The 16,817-nt window shown below is 40.7% G+C and overlaps 1 protein-coding gene across 5 annotated transcripts in view; it reads right to left on the bottom strand.

The window, feature by feature from the left end:
- The window catches only part of ART3 (ADP-ribosyltransferase 3 (inactive)), a 47,914-nt gene extending 31,749 nt beyond the window's left edge, over positions 1-16,165 (bottom strand). For 2 of the 5 annotated variants that reach the window (XM_055434117.2, XM_055434118.2), the window contains exons 1-3: positions 15,251-15,998; positions 14,792-14,869; positions 8,178-8,889 (exon numbers count right to left, since the gene is read on the bottom strand). In XM_055434117.2, coding sequence (XP_055290092.1) covers positions 8,178-8,889; positions 14,792-14,869; positions 15,251-15,319 — 859 coding nt within the window. In that variant the 5' untranslated portion in view covers positions 15,320-15,998. Of the gene's footprint in view, positions 1-8,177; positions 8,890-14,791; positions 14,870-15,250; positions 15,999-16,030 lie in introns of those variants that run through there. The other 3 variants (XM_055434119.2, XM_055434116.2, XM_055434114.2) reach the window with 3 other exon arrangements.
- Positions 16,166-16,817: the final 652 nt, after the last annotated feature.

The following is a 16,817-nucleotide window of genomic DNA, read 5'->3' as shown; positions in this document are numbered from 1 at the left end:
TAGCAGAGATGTAGCTCAACAAGTCCAAGAAAGCTCAACAAAACAGACTAACCCCAGCCACTGGAGTCCAGGGGCTCTTCCTCTCTAACAAGGTTACTTTTTGAGTCAGAGAATGTTGACATTCCTTGTCCATCATTCTATTAACATGTAGAGTCTATTTACATATATATAGTCTGGTCCCTTGCTATAGAAACACTGTCCAAAATGCCACATGATCTATGACCAGCCTGTTCAGTAAAATAATGAGAGTTCAGAGGATGATGTATGCACTACTATTTCTCTTATTAGTTTTCTTCCAGTAAATCATACTATACCTTCACTGTAAGATACATGAAATCTCAAAGCTATGACTTCCTGCCAGGAATTTATTTATTAAAAGTTTCTTTTATTCATTTATTCACTGCTTATCGATCTCTGAATAGGTGCTAGGGCCAGACACCTTTCTAGACTCTTAGGGTAGGTCATAGGTCAGTGAAGGAAAAAGTAAAAACAAACACCAAAAACCTGCTCTTTAGACGTTTTCATTCAAGTAGGGGAAGGTAACAATAAATACCTAAGTATCATATATAATCCATAGGTGAATCTGCCGCTACTGCCTCACTCCCCATGTTAGCTATCAGTCTGCTTCTAAAGGTGCTGGACCACAATCTTTTCTGTTGTCTCTGATGATACTTTTCTTCCAAGCTGCATTTTTTCCCTCAGTCCTGTTCAAATGCAACAAATAGGTTCTTTTGGCCACACAATTCATACCAATTGCTATCTCTAAACTTTATTTATATCTGAATTCTCTACCATGAAATACACACATGCACACTCATTCAGATTTAGCATTGCTGAGGTATTTATGGATGTGCAGTGGTCTAGTTTAGGGGTACCAGCTTCTTCCTGCTTAATGGTTAAGTTCTTCCAAGGAGATAATTTATTTCAGAGTCATCTTGTCATAACTATTCTACATCGAATTTACGTTTCGCTGCTCACACTCAAGTTTAACTTCTCGCTCACATCAGTTCACACTGGTGCAGCATTTTCCAGCCTGTTCCTTATTAGTCTAAGAGACAGACCACGAGAAAAGTATTCTGTGATCAAATACATCACCTACTTAGAAATTCACATTGTATTAGGTTGGTACAAAAGTAATTGCAGTTTTGGACTGTGAATTTTAAATCATTATTACTAGGCTCAAACACATCTTTATTAATCAAAATAGCAACCATTACAATAACATTTTTGCCAACAGGAAATAAGTTTGTCTATTACTGCAGCATAAAAATCCATGCTTCAGGATTCGACAAACTCTTAGAAAGCATTTTCTGCCCCTTTTTGGTTGTGGAAGTGCTTTGCCTGCAAAAAGTCGTTGAGATGCTTGAAGAAGTGGTGGTCAGTTGGTTGAGAGGGCAGGTGAATATGGTGGATGAAGCAAGACTACAAAGGCCAATTCATTCAACTTTTGAAGCACTGACTGTGTGACATGTGGTCAGGCATCATGGAGAAGAACTGGGCTCTTTCTGTTGACCAATTCTGGCTGCAGGCATTGCAGTTTTCAGTGCATCTCATCAATTTGTGAGTATACTTCTTAGATGTAGTGGTTTTGCCAGGATTCAGAAAGCGGTAGTGGATCAGACTGGCAGCAGACCACTGAACAGTGACCATGACCTTTTTTTGGTGCAAGTTTGGCTTTGGGAAGTGCTTTGGAGCTTCTAGTCCAATCACTGAGTTGGTTGTCACCGGTTGTCATATAAAATGTACTTTACATCACATGTCACAATCCGATTGAGAAACGGTTCGCTGTTGTATAGAATAAGAGAAGACGACACCTTAAAATGACAATATTTTGATTTGCAGTCGGCTCATGACTCAACCACTTATCGAGTCTTTTCACCTTCCCAGTTTGCTTCAATTGCCAAATGACTGCAAAAACGGTCATTTTCAACTTCCGATGGCTGGCCATGACACTCATCTTCAAGGCTCTCCTCTGCAAAACTTCTTGAACCACCACTGCACTGTATGTTCATTAGCAGTTCCTGGGCCAAATGCATTGTTGAGGTTGCAAATTGTCTGCTGCTTTACGACCCATTTTGAACGTGAATAAAAAAATTGCTCGAATTTGCTTTTTGTCTAACATCATTTCCCTACTCTAAAATAAATATAAAACAAGCAGCAAATAATAAGTCATTAGCAAAAAGACATAAAGTGAGAAATGCGCATTAAAAAGATGTATAACATAACCACATTTACATATTCCAACATCAAATGGAATATTGAACCTCAAATATTCAACAATGTAAAACCGCAATTACTTTTGCATCAACCTAAAACATTATCACTTTTAAGGCTCTGAGAAATCTCACAGTAATAAACTGTTTAACTCTGTTCACTCAGTATGTCTGACACTTACTTCACCATAAAACAGAAATTTGCTAACATTCTACTGAACCAGTGTTTCAGAGCTCAACTCTAGACAAATGCTGAGTGGGCTGATAGCATCATAGGCAAGAAATCCAGAAAAATGTGTTCCGATGTTGAGGCTGACTTTGTTAACGTAACCTCAGACAAAGCATCTAACCTCTCAATTCCTACATTTTCCATTGGTAAATGGTGGTAATTACAGGCTCTCCTAGGCTTGCTTTAGGTTTCATTCAGTATCTCTAAGTATAAAACGTGAATGCAAAACACTTTGTACAACCTTAAATAATAGTTTTAAATCTTACTTTTTGTGTCTCTTCAAGCATTTAATTTCCATCTCATGCATATTCTTAAGTAATATTTATTCTTATCCAGTAATTTTATAGACAAGTTCCTCTTATCAATGGTCTAATTTGTACTGTGATCCACATCTAAGTGTAAACCATCTCCCCTCCTGTAGGAAGTTATCCTCAATTTGGCTTTCTCTTATTTCTCCCCTCTTTACTCCTTTGGTCATCTGTTGGGAAATTCTGCCTCTCCTCTGGTATGGAGTTCTGCAAGGGCACAGACCCTATCTTCAGTACCTGGCCCATAGCAAGAATTCAGTTTAAAACTGAGCTGAATCCTAGATTGTTCCATTTTTAAGAATTACATCATCCTGTTTTCAGTTATAGTACTCACAAAACTGGGGGAACCTACCAAATATTTATCCCTGGAGAAGGAACTGGCAACCCACTCCAGTATTCTTGCCTGGAAAATCCCATGGACAGACAAGCCTGGTGGGCTATAGTTCATGGAGTTGAAAAAAGTCGGACACGACTGAGCAACTGAACACACACACAGCATGTATTTGTAATTTATCTACAGTCCTCTCAATTCAACTGCAGTTTTCAAATGGGGTCATTTTAAACGATAATGAATGCAGCCTGATTACACAGCTGACACTCTACTTTTATCAGGTCTTCTAAGAAAACAGTACAGAAGAGGTTTGACCTGTGGTAATTTTCCTATAAGGATGGATCTAGTGTTTGCTACCATTTACTTACTCCTATATTCTTGGATTAATACGAGTATCTCTTTGACTACCAGGAATTATTTTCTCCACTCCCAACCAACTAAACTATTTTCTTTAGCTAACTAGGTTTTGTAAGGCCCACAACGTTTTATCTTGGAAATCACAAACAAGTTTAAAGTAATAGCACAGGACTGTGTCAGCACACTAAATTTAGCACAGCATAATTTTTAAGTCACTTTTAGAAATGTTGCCTTTTTTCATCCAGAGTTATCTTCAGTCACAGTAGAACAGTTCAGTTCAGTTCAGTTCAGTCGCTCAGTCGTGTCCGACTCTCCGCGACCCCATGAATCACAGCACGCCAGGCCTCCCTGTCTATCACCAACTCCCGGAGTACACTCAAACTCATGTCCACAGAGTCGGTGATGCCATCCAGCCATCTCATTCTCGGTCGTCCCCTTCTCCTCCCACCCCCAATCCCTCCCAGCATCAGAGTCTTTTCCAGTGAGTCAACTCGTCGCATGAGGTGGCCAAAGTATTGCAGTTTCAGCTTTAGCATCAGTCCTTCCAATGAACACCCAGGATCGATCTCCCTTAGAATGGACTGGTTGGATCTCCTTGCGGTACAAGGGACTCTCAAGAGTCTTCTCCAACACCACAGTTCAAAAGCAAGGTTCTGACTATATCCGCCTGGTTGAGCTTTTAAAACCCCTGGTTACCATCCTTCATAGTGTTTCAAACAGCCTAGCTTTAACGATCACTTCAGGCTGTTTTGAATCCTGAGTTTCCATTAGTTATCTCCAGATGGCAGCAGAGGACATCAGTTGAGACTCCAGTAAAAGTGAAGTTGCTCAGTTGTGTCTGACTCCTTGTAACCCCATGGACTGTAGCCCGCCAGGCTCCTCTGTCCATGGGGATTCTCCATGCAGGAATACTGGAGTGGGTGGCCATGCCTTCCACCAGGGGATCTTCCCTATCCAAGGATTGAACCCGGGTCTCCCACATTGCAGGTGGATTCTGTACCATCCGGGCCACCAGGGAAGGTAAAGCAACACAATCAAATGCAGTGGCCTGACTTTGTCAGAGCTCTCCAAACAGTATACACGTGAGTTTCCAAAAAGGTTTTCCCTTGTAGCTGGTTTGAACATTAACCTGCTGTGTGGTTAATTAATTAACCTGCTCTGGCTAACTTTCCGGGCAGGCCCTCAGAAGTTTGCCCATTCACCTCCCCTTTCCTCACACTGGACTAGTAACACACTAGCCCACGTAGGTCTGAGTCCCGGCTCATTCTGGATCAACCCGATGGCTCCACCCCTTTTAACTTAATCAAACTCAAAAACGTGAACTCTGTATGCTCCATTGCCCACCTCTGTCCTTCAACCAGATACCAGCTTTGGCCTACTGTAGCTACTGTAGCTCTTGTAGCCAAGGCTTCTGTGTAACCAATGCCTCCCCAAAGGGCATTTGGCTGAATGCACCACCGAAAGTGGTATCATTCTGTCAGCCCAACTGCAACTGGGTTTCTGGCCATAACGTGCTGGTAAAATTGCACAGGTTCTGGGGTGCAGAAAGCGGGTCCTGATTTGTAGTGTTTGCTGATGTTCACTGTATAACTCTCAACCATGGCCAATTTCAAGCCACTGTGATGTACTGAGGAACTCGGAAGAGAGAAATGCCCACAGTTCGCGACCACGAGTTGCTTTGAGGGGCCTGGTTTTGGTCAGGTCCAATGTATGTTCAGTGAAGGAAATGGGCACTTTTCCTCTCAACATAAATTTGCTCACTCCAGCCTTCATATGTCCCTCAAGGAGAACAGTCAGTCTTCCAACTCAGAGTCAGGACTAGAGTGAGGCAAAAAAGGTATGTAAAGTGCAAAATTTAAGGAAGCACTCATTCTCTGGATCATGCAGGTGCAAATCATACATGTATATGACCCTAAGCATGAAGACTTCCTTAAAGTCTTCCTTTTGTGCCCCAAGGATCTCAATGGTTACACAGCTTCTGCCATTAAATCAAAAGTGGACCAGCTCCCCTCCCCACTCCATCCTCCAGGTATAATGTCTCATCAGCACTTCTCTATCCGTTCTTTTTTTATCTCATAATGTGCTGGCACATTTGAGTTTCTGTATAAACTTCTATCCCACTTTCAAGGCCCTACTTCAGTACTTTCTCTGCTTGATAAGCAGCCATGGTTTTGGGTTCAGCTAGACAATCACATTCATGAGACCCCAAAGGCATCCCCTCACCAGTTTACTTGGTTTTGTAGGCAGAGAACAGAGCATACTACTTAGGAGTGACATGCGGTATAAACCTTCAACACAAGTCCTCACAGCAGGGCTGTTCTTCAGTCCCCAGAATGACATCTCAGTACAAGACAACAAGATTACACAGGTGGGTACAGGACCCATCCTAGCTTAGTATCCTCATGCCACATATAGAAGACAATATCTCTTACATCAATCAGTCCATGAGTACACTAGAGCACTCAGCAAGAATACTTCAGTACATCACACCACATTCAGGAATGCCCAAAGCTATGGCTTCCCTCCAGTTATTTATACTTCATTCACAATCTCTCAGCTCATGCACTCTAGCAATCAAGGGTTATGTTTACCATTAGGCAGCGTTGCATGGTTACACAGTTGTCATTCCCTCTGTAGTAGATTACAGAGAAACAGTGCTAGAAGATCAACAAGAGGTCATTTTCATAGGACGAAGGAGAAAGGGTTTTGTTAACCCTTTACTCATATACAACAAGGCACAATTTCATAAAATTTCCGAATGCTGGGGATAAGAAAATATCCTAGAACCTCCCAGAGGGAAAAACGGGTCTCACTCAAAGTTTCAATGATAAGAATGGCTTCACACTCTTTAACAGCAACATCAGAAAGTAAAAGATAGTGGAATAATATCTCCAAAATTCCAAGAAAAATAATTTCAAAAACAGAAATACAAATCTACAAACTATTATTCAAGTCTTTAAAGGTAGATTTTTCAGATGGACAAAGTCTTAGAAAATTTGCCTCACTGTCTCCTTCCTCAGAAACCTTCTGAAGAATCTCTACCCCTTCCAAAGTAAGGAGTAATTCAAGAAAGAGAAACAAATTCAAGATATAGGGGATTCCTCATAGGGCAGAAGCAAAAGAAAGTCTCAGAACAGCAGTGAGGAGAGATTTCAGGATATTTTCACAAAGCAGGACGATGGAGTACAAAGAGGGTGAGGGTGGGGGAGAGTATCTGATACGCCTAAATGTATTAAGAGCTAACGGCTCAGGGGGTGAATTACTGATGGCATACAAAAAACTAAGAAAACAGAAAATCATACAACTAATAACTCTGGAGTAAAAGAAGTACTTAAAAAGAAAAGGTAGCAGGCTTTACTACACTGGGGGAATGAGAAGGGAAAGTGCACAAATATTGAGGAGGGTGGTGTTTATCAGATACTTTTAATTTACTGACCTAACAGCTATTTCTTATTCCCTTCTCCCCTGCCTCCTTACACGACAGAGGCTGGAAAAGCTAATTACCCTCTTTGCAAGATTTTCTTGTAGTTCAGTTCAGTCGCTCAGTCGGTCGCTCAGTCGTGTCCGACTCTTTGCGACTCCATGAACCGCAGCACACCAGGCCTCCCTGTATTCCATCACCAACTCCCGGAGTTTACCCAAACTCATGTCCATTGAGTCAGTGATGCCATCCAACCATATCATCCTGTCATCCCCTTCTCCTCCTGCCCTCAATCTTTCCCAGCATCAGGGTCTTTTCAAATGAATCAGCAGATGACCAAGTAGCTGTTCCGGTCAATAACACACAATCTGGTGAAATCTACCTGGAGTTTCTGGGGAAGCTTTACCCTCTTGGTTAAGCAGGCAGATTTGGCTGCCATCCTCCTTTCCCTTCACTTAATCTTGGACATGGATTGATGCCTATATCTGCCAACAGTCACACTGAAAACACAAATCAACAAACTCAATATGCTAAAGTTGGTGGGCAAGAAACAAAGAGTCTGAGTTACTCATGATGTAGCTGAGTTCCTCTACCAACTCTGGACAGCCCACCTGTAGTTTTTTGATTAAATGAGAGCCACTTGGCAGGTTTTCTGTTACAACTGAATGCAATGAAGAACTCCTAATTAATGTAGGGTATGTCAGAGCTAAATACTTATTCTCTATCAGTATTGCGAAGTCAATAAATAATGTCTAACATTTTTAAATCAAGAAAAACACGCTGAAGCATGTTATTTACTTAGAAACATGCAGTAAGTATCTAAAAAATAGTTAAAAAACAAAAAGGATGCCACTAAGGAGTGGGAATTGGGGACAGAAAGGGGTAGGGCAGGGGTAGGGCTATTTTCCACTGTAAGCCTTACACGAAGGGTTCTGAACCACACACTTCTTTGTTGTGGGGGCTATCTGTGAACAGTTTGGCAGTGTTCTTTGGCCTACACCCACTAGATGGTAGGGAGATGGTGTAACAATTAAAAATGTTTCCAACTACAGTCAATTGATCCTACCAGACAAAACTGCTCCTGGTTGAGAACTATTACCTTATATTACTATTTTATTTAATTTTCAATAATACTGTATGATTTTGATAAAACTAAATTATGGAAAAAGAAACTAATGGTATGAAAAGAGCTAGACAGAAGACCACCAATGACTTTTCTCCCTTCAAGACCTCCCACATTCCTTCCTGACTTCTCCCTGGGCCTAAGAGACTCCCCACTCCCCTTCCAGACACACACAGACAGAACAGAGACACTTACCACCTAGAAACGCACACTCATAGTGGCTGCAGGTCTTGTTTGTGCTCTGAAGGATAAGGTTATTGCCAGCCTCATCCTGTGACACATGAAAAACCTCATTCAGAGGTATTAAAACAATTCTTTCACTTTCTTTATCAAAAAATTTTTCAACAGCAACTCCAAAACATGTTTTGATGGTTAACAGGACATGTTGGTCATCAGCAGCTTGAGGTTTGGATGAATATGCCAAGGTGAAATGGCCAAGTCGGGCTTGGTTCAGCCCTCCAAATGTAAATGAAGTATTCAGCCTTATGCTGTACACCACGTTTTTGTAACTGTTCTCACAAGATCTTCTCAGCAACTGCAGAGCTTTTGTCAGGTAAAAATGGAAAGCTTTGAACTGGAAGCCATAGACATAATCTTTTCGAGACTGGCCAGCCATTTCCATAGCTTCATTGAACAGATGGTAAAAGGAAGATTGCTCTTGAGCTTCAGAAATATAGGCCATCAGGGCTATACCATAGTTATCCTTGAAATTCACAGGGAGAAAGAGTTGAGGCTTCCAAACTTCCCACTTGGCTTCTGCATTTTCCCACACGTCTTTTAAGAGCTGGAGGCTTGCTTTTTCCTCCTTGAACAGTTGAGGAACATATTTGATTTCCATCCGGTTAGCACATTTCAGGTATTCATCATCAAATGCATTATCTGCCATATCTAACATTTCAGCTTTTACCTGCAAAGGAAAAGCAAATTAGTACTCTTGAAATAAAAATACTTAGTGTATATCATTTTCTCTCAATTTTCTGCAAAGAATCCTGCATCCTCTCAAACCCTGCCAAGACTCTCTTCCTTGCCCACAAAGAACTTCTGATATCTTTTTATATAGGAAGTATATTCCACTGTTAGTGATAACTTCTTCCAGCTGTGACATATTTATATGAAAGAGTAAATGGGAAGTATGAGCATGACCATGCCTATAAGTCATTCATCTGAACCCTGTAGTACAGAGGAAAGAAAATGAGTGTGAAAAAAAAGAAATGGGTGGCAGTCCTGGCTCTGAACAATACTGCTAGCTAAATTTCCTCAACCATTCAAGACTATGGAGTTAATCTGAAATACCTTGTATGAAATACTTTACTAGATGGATAAATACATAAAGGTAAATATTACCCCTTTTTCTCTGAGGACACTCCTCCCTTTTCTGTATGGTTTGGCTAGGACTAATTCTGCATCTTCAGCCCCTATTATAAGCAATGATGCGGCAGGCTTAAAAACCAGAACACTCCCAGATAAACAAAAGGCTTTCTTTTCCTTCAACCATAAGCTCTAAGGATAATATTGGCTTGGGGAAGCCAACAGTTATCCTTTTAGTCCCTTGAAGAATCCTGTCTGCAAATAAAGCCAACAAAGAAAGGTTTGTACAGCTTAGAGGTGAAGAGAGATGAAGTCCTGATAACATTACTTAAGGCCTGAGTCCAGCATTACCTTAAAGCTATATTTTGCTTCAGTTGTTCAAAACAGTAAATTTCCTATTCATCTGGGCTTTCTGTTCTATGCAACTAGAAAGGACTAAGCATCTTTAAATGATATGCATAACAAAAGAAGCAGGATGGTGTAATATAACTAACACTAGCTTTGAGCCAGACAGATCTGGATTCAAATTCCATTTCTGTTATTAACTAGGTACTAATTACTTATGGGACTTGACATTTTTGAGCTTCAACAGCTCTCACTAAGGGAACACTTCTTCTTAGACTCCTTTGCACATCCAGCATATTCCAAGTGGCCATTAAAGGTCACAGTTTCTCAAGGCTATTTATTTTCCAAATCTCAAGTCTACCCTTAGGCAATGATGTAAGACCCATAGTTTCAATGATCATCTGATTATCTCTGACTTGTTGTGTAAGTGCAAGATCTATATATCAACTGCATAATTAATAACTCCATTTGACTTCTGTATATCAACTGCCTACTTAATAATTTCACTTGAGGTGCTCGGTGCTCAAAGATCCAAACAATCCAAAGAACAAAACAATCTAAGAGCAAGGCCAAACTTACAACCCTACTGCCTACAGCTAGCATCAATCTAGTCCTTATATAAAACCATCCATTCATTTGTGAAATTTTCTTAGATTTTTCCTTCTCACTCGCGCCCTGCACTCCTAAGACCTATAAAGCTTCTCCAGAGAGCTTTCTGTGTGTGCAGCACTAAGTGTTCATGTACTAACTCATTAATCTTTGTGGTAACCCTGTGAGGTAGGTTCAGTTCAGTTCAGTCACGTCCAATTTTTTGCGTCCCATGGACTGCAGCATGTCAAGCTTCCCTGTCCATCACCAACTCCTGGAGCTTACTCAAACCCATGCTGATCAAGTCAGTGATCCCATCCAACCATTTTATCCTCTGCTGTTCCCTTCTCCTTCTGCCTTCAATCTTTCCCAGCATCAGGGGCTTTTCCAGTGAGTTAGTTCTTCGCATCAGGTGGTCAAAATATTGGAGTTTCAGCTTCAACATCAGTCCTTCCAATGATTCAGGGCTGATTTCCTTCAGGATAGACTGGTTGGCTCTCTTTGCAGTCCAAGGGACTCTCGAGAGTCTTCTCCAATACCACAGTTCAAAAGCATCAATTCTTTGGCACTCAGCTTTCTTTATAGTCCAACTTCACATCCACAGGTAGGTAGGTACTATTATTCAGTTCAGTCGCTCAGTTGTGTCCGACTCTTTGCGACCCCATGAATCGCAGCACTCCAGGCCTCCCTGTCCATCACCAACTCTTAGAGTTTACTCAAACTAATGTCCATCGAGTCAGTGATGCTATCCAGCCATCTCATTATCTGTTGTCCCCTTCTCCTCCTGATCCCAATCCCTCCCAGCATCAGAGTCTTTTCCAATGAGTTAACTCTTCACATGAGGTGGCCAAAGTATTGGAGTTTCAGCTTTAGCATCAGTCCTTCCAAAGAACATCCAGGACTGATCTCCTTTAGAATGGACTGGTTGGATCTCCTTGCAGTCCAAGGGACTCTCAAGAGTCTTCTCCAGCACCACAGTTCAAAAGCATCAATTCTTCGGCGATCAGCTTTCTTCACAGTCCAACTCTCACATCCATACATGACTACTGGAAAAACCACAGCCTTGACTAGACGGACCTTGGTTGGCAAAGTAATGTCTCTGCTTTTTAATATGCTATCTAGGTTGGTCATAACTTTCCTTCCAAGGAGTGCTGCTAAGTCACTTCAGTCGTGTCCGACTCTGTGTGACCCCATAGACGGCAGCCCACCAGGCTCCCCCGTCCCTGGGACTCTCCAGGCAAGAACACTGGAGTGGGTTGCCATTTCCTTCTCCTAAGTGTCTTTTAATTTCATGGCTGCAATCAGCATCTGCAGTGATTTTGGAGCCCAAAAAAATAAAGTCTGACACTGTTTCCACTTTTCTTCCATCTATTTCCCATGAAGTGATGGGACCAGATGCCATGATCTTTGTTTTCTGAATATTGACCTTTAAACCAACTTTTTCACTCTCTTTCACTTTCATCAAGAGGCTTTTGAGTTCCTCTTCACTTTCTGCCATAAGGGTAGTGTCATCTACATATCTGAGGTTATTGGTATTTCTCCCAGCAATCTTGATTCCAGCTTGTGCTTCTTCCAGCCCAGCGTTCCTCATGATGTACTCTGCATATAAGTTAAATAAGCAGGGTGACGATATACAGCCTTGATGTACTCCTTTTCCTACTTGGAACCAGTCTGTTGTTCCAGGTCCATTTCTAACTGCTGCTTCCTGACCTGCATATAGGTTTCTCAAGAGGCAGGTCAGGTGGTCTGGTATTCCCATCCCTCTTTTAAAGATGAGGAAACTAAGGCAGGGAGATTAACTTGTATGGAATTCAGATTTAAACCCAGGCAATCTGGCTCCAGGGTCTGTTTCTTAACCAAAATTTGTTTCTGATAATAAAGACCACTGACATTTATATAGTACTTAAAAAAAAAAGAGCTTAACTCTGTCCTTATAGCAACACTTATGAAAGGTCTGGAATAAAACTCACAACACCATCTTACAAGTAGTGCTAGTAGGAACTGTACTGGCATCAGAAACTGTCTGATTACCAGCCACAAAATATTCTGTTGCAAAAGTCACTGAGACCCCTGAATTCTACGTCCGTAGGTGAGTTTCTTGAAGTGGGAATTTGAGCTTTTCTAGATCAAATCATTGCCATCTCCTAGCCAAGAAATCAGAGAAGGCAATGGCAAGCCACTCCAGTACTCTTGCCTAGAAAATCGCATGGACAGAGGAGCCTGGTGGGCTGCAGTCCATGGGGTTGCTACTAGTCAGACATGACTGAGCGACTTCACTTTCACACACTGGAGAAGGAAATGGCAACCCACTGCAGTGTTCTTGCCTGGAGAATCCCAGGGACGGCGGAGCCTGGTCGGCTGCCGTCTACAGGGTCGCACAGAGTCGGACACGACTGAAGCGACTTAGCAACAGCAGCAGCAGCCAAGAAATGCACTTTCCTCCACAGCACAGAATGTACCAGAGTGCATCCTGGGCACCAATGTCTAATTTATCTTCAAGACTTCAACATGTTATAAGACATCGTGCCCTGAAACCACCTCCCACATTCCTCACATCATATCCAAGAGTTGATCCACTATGTTCCTGTCTTTCCCCGTGCCTCTAACCAGTCTCCACATGTCTAATTTTAGACTTCAAGTCTTTCTGGCCCAAGGCCACAGCTGATTGTGTGTTCTGAACAGTGAGTACCTTGAGCAGTGAAAAAGCCCACAAATGCCACCACCATTCAGGGAAAACTGAATGGACATTTAGGAACAGGTACAAAGGCCAGGTGAAGCTACTAATTATATTTTCTTCCTGAGTTATCCACTGAAACAAGGCTATATGGATGAAGCTTAATTACCAAAAATTTATTACAAAAATGTAAAAATGATTTTAAAAGATATCAGTTAAATTATGAAACATTTATAAATAAACACATCAAAATTATGTTGCAGAAAAATATTAAAAAGGCAAATCAAAATCACAATGAGATACCACCTCATATCCATTAGGATGGATATAAAGATAAGGAAAAAAGGGAAAATAGCAAATGTAGGCAATGATATAGAGAAACTGAATCCTCATACACTGCTGTGTAAGTAATACAAAATGTGGAAAACAATTTGGCAGTTCCTCACAATGTTAAACACTGAGCCACCATATGACCTAGCAATTATATACTTCTGGTATAAACCCAAGAGAACTGAAAACATATTTTCACACAAACAAAAATCTGCATGCAAAAGTTTGTGGCAGGACTATTCATTCCTAAGTCCTGAATGAGGAAATGGCAACTCACTCCAGCAGTCTTGCCTAGAAAATCCCATGGACAGAGGAGCCTGGGAGCTCCAGTCCATGGGGTCAGAAAGAGTTGGACATAACTGAGCATGCATGCTCACATTCATTCATAAGAACCAAAAAGTGGGGCCAACTCAAATGCCCAACAATTAATGAATGGATAAACAAAATGTGGCAGAACCATGCAGTACTAACATACACTGAAACATGTATGAAGCTTGAAAATGTTATGCTAAAAGAAACCACAGAGAAGGCCAGATATTGTATGATTCCATTCAGATGAAATGTCCAGAATCTGCAAATTCATAGAGACAAAGCAGATCAGTGGATCTCAGGGAATACAGGGAAGAGGGAATTGACTGCTAACAGCTACAGGGCTTCTTTAGGGGGTGATAGGAATCCTATAATGAGATAAAGTGATGATGGTTGCACAACACAGTGAATATATGACAATCACTGAACTATACACTTTAAAATGGTATCTTTTTATATGGGAATTACACTTCAATTTTTTAGAAGTCACACTGCGAAACAGGTAACAGAATATACAATGATTCTATAAACAATATTTCAGAATATTAAACTCAAAATGGATGAAGTTTTTAAGAATTAACACATTTTAAAGAAGGTGCTTCAAATCAGTGGACAAATACTCAGTAGTGATGTGAGAGCTAACAATGTGGGGGAATAAAATCAAGTGAGATACCTGGCTCATATTTTACATAAAAACATGTTAAAGAATGTTTGAAGATTCAATTCTAAAAAATAAAATCATGAAAGTTCTATCAGAATAAAAAGAATACTGAACAGGAGAAAACAGCCACTATATAAAACATGGGAAACAAGTAGACACTGCATTGTCAACGTATATGAAGAAAAATATATGTTTTTAGAATATCCAATGCCACGGACAGATACTTGTAGCACAGTATTAACTTAAAAAGGTAAAAAAAAATACTATATGTACTGTGAATCTATCTTGTAAATTACAAACATAAATACATAGAAAAAAGCTGAGAAGCCTACACACCAACAGATTAAGACTCATTCCCTCTGGGTGGAAAACTGGATGATTTTTACTTTCCTCTCTTTGGTCTACTTTGAATTTTTAATTTTCTACACTTAACATGTATCAGTGTGTAAAAGGTAAGATCTACATTTAAAAAACCTAACTTTTACCTATTCTATCTGTCCTCATTTCTATCATCTACCCACACAAATGCCTCAGGCAACCTTATACCAAGAGTTCCCGTTCCAATGACCACATGCTTCCCATTCCTAACATTACCTGGAGGATGTCCATTAGAATCATAGGTGCCAACAGCACGGTGACCATTTCAAAATGTCCTGTCTTCATTCTTCTCTTCTAAATTAAAATGAAGGAATTCCAATTTAGTAGACTTAAAAAAAAAGTTTAGAGAAGTAGAACACGATATACATTTTTTCATTCTGAGTAAGAGTGGGTATCATCATGGTTAGGAAGTGATTATGAATAAATTTCCAATGGCTGAAAGGGTCATTAGATTTTGTCTGGTGATCTAACACCTTCATTCTACACATGAGGAAACAAAAGCTCAGAAAACTTCGGATATTTGCTCAGGATTAAATCTGTCAATTTCCATTCTCCTTTAGACATGTCTCTCCCACCAACAGTTACTGAGAGTCAATTATTCTTCCTCCCTCTCAATCTCCCCTCATCATTCACAGGAAATCACAAACTGAAAAAAAAAAAAGAAAAACACAACACCATTGCAGATTGGTCTCCTAGCTCCCAGTCTCCAAGAATTCTCCAGGAGTTAATATCCACACATATCATCCACTCTTCATCCTCTCTGCAAACCAAGTGACACCCATTTGGTAGGATGGAGACAGGTAGTGGTAAAAACCAGAAGGTTATCCGGGGTGTTCTCTTCCTCCCAAATATTCACATTTAAGAGAAGCCAAGGATAAAACAAGCATCCTGAATAACTTGCTGAAAGCAGGAATGAGAATAAGAAGGAGGTGAACAGGAAGCAACTCTGGTAAGATTATATAACTCTACTGGCTGGCTGCCCAATATTCATCCCAACATTCATGAGACAGAAGCAGGTAAACAGGAGGGTAAGAGGCCATCAAGGGCTGAAGCTGTCCCAGAATCACTAACTGATTCAATTAATTAAAGACTGCTTTTTGGCTTTTTCCACATACCTAAAACAAAGTTGACATGACTGGAAGTGAACTGAAATCTCTTTTTCATCCTACCAATCACCATATTCTGGCACCTGAAAGTGGGGATGAACAACACAGGGGAAAGAAGACAGTCTTCCCTCTGGCCCCAGACTGCCATTTTTATTCATGAGCAGTTTCCTTCATTAAAGATATTAAAAGATAGCACAAAAATGCCACTTCTGTGTTAATCATCCCTTTAGAAAAGAGATTTTGAAAATAACACTTGACAGATAACTGTCACAAGGCAAGCTCTGAATGAGGATTTTCTTGAAAAATCTTCACTTCTGTAGTCTAAATGTAAATAAGTCAAAATGTTTACCTGGCTTTTCTGCCTGTGGAGTTTTAAATGATGCTAGGTCTCACTGTTTCCCCACTCTCTCAGTTGTGGTGAGGGTGTCTTCAGGATAGGAGGTTGTTGACACTGAGAGCTGAAAAGGGAATGCTTTTCTTTTTATAAACATCCCCAGCAGTAGCTTGGCAGTAGCACATTACCTCATTTGTGTTCTGCTATTTATATCTGGCCCCTACACTATCCCTTGGAATCACCACCGTTAACACATGAAATCTCTAAGAGGCTTGTAAAGCCATAGCAATTCCCTCCAAGCACATAACATGTTCAGTCTGAGCCCTCAGTTCTGGGCTTCTCAGAGAGTAATCACACTTCCCATTCCTAACCTTTTGACCCTTTGATTCTGAGATGTCAAGCTAAAGCAAGGATTTTACCCTTGCTAGATGGTCCACATAACTCAGAGGACTTCCTGTGTTAATCACCAGCAACGGTGATGGCTATCACCATTCACTCAATCGGCTTACTGTATTTTAGGTACCATGCCAGGTGCTGGGATGCACAAGGAAAACAAATCTGAAAAGCACTCAAACAAAAGATGTGAAACTTATCCAGAGTACATGTTAAGAATCTTAAGCACAAAGCCTAGTGACAGCACTAAGAAGGGAAGGATTTGGCGGTATCTGCAGTTATAACTCTCATTTGAGTAAAGTACATCTAGTCCTGCCTCTTGAGAAACCTGTATGCAGGTCAGGAAGCAACAGTCAGAACTGGACATGGAACAATAGACTGGTTCCAAATAGGAAAAAGAGTGCGTCAA

The sequence above is a fragment of the Moschus berezovskii genome, chromosome 5, assembly GCF_049115385.1.
Source record: "Moschus berezovskii isolate FMDL1 chromosome 5, NW_MosBer_1.0, whole genome shotgun sequence".
Taxonomy (NCBI): Eukaryota; Metazoa; Chordata; class Mammalia; order Artiodactyla; family Moschidae; genus Moschus; species Moschus berezovskii.
The sequence above is the reverse complement of the archived record's forward strand: the minus strand, read 5'-3'. Positions and strand labels throughout refer to the sequence as shown.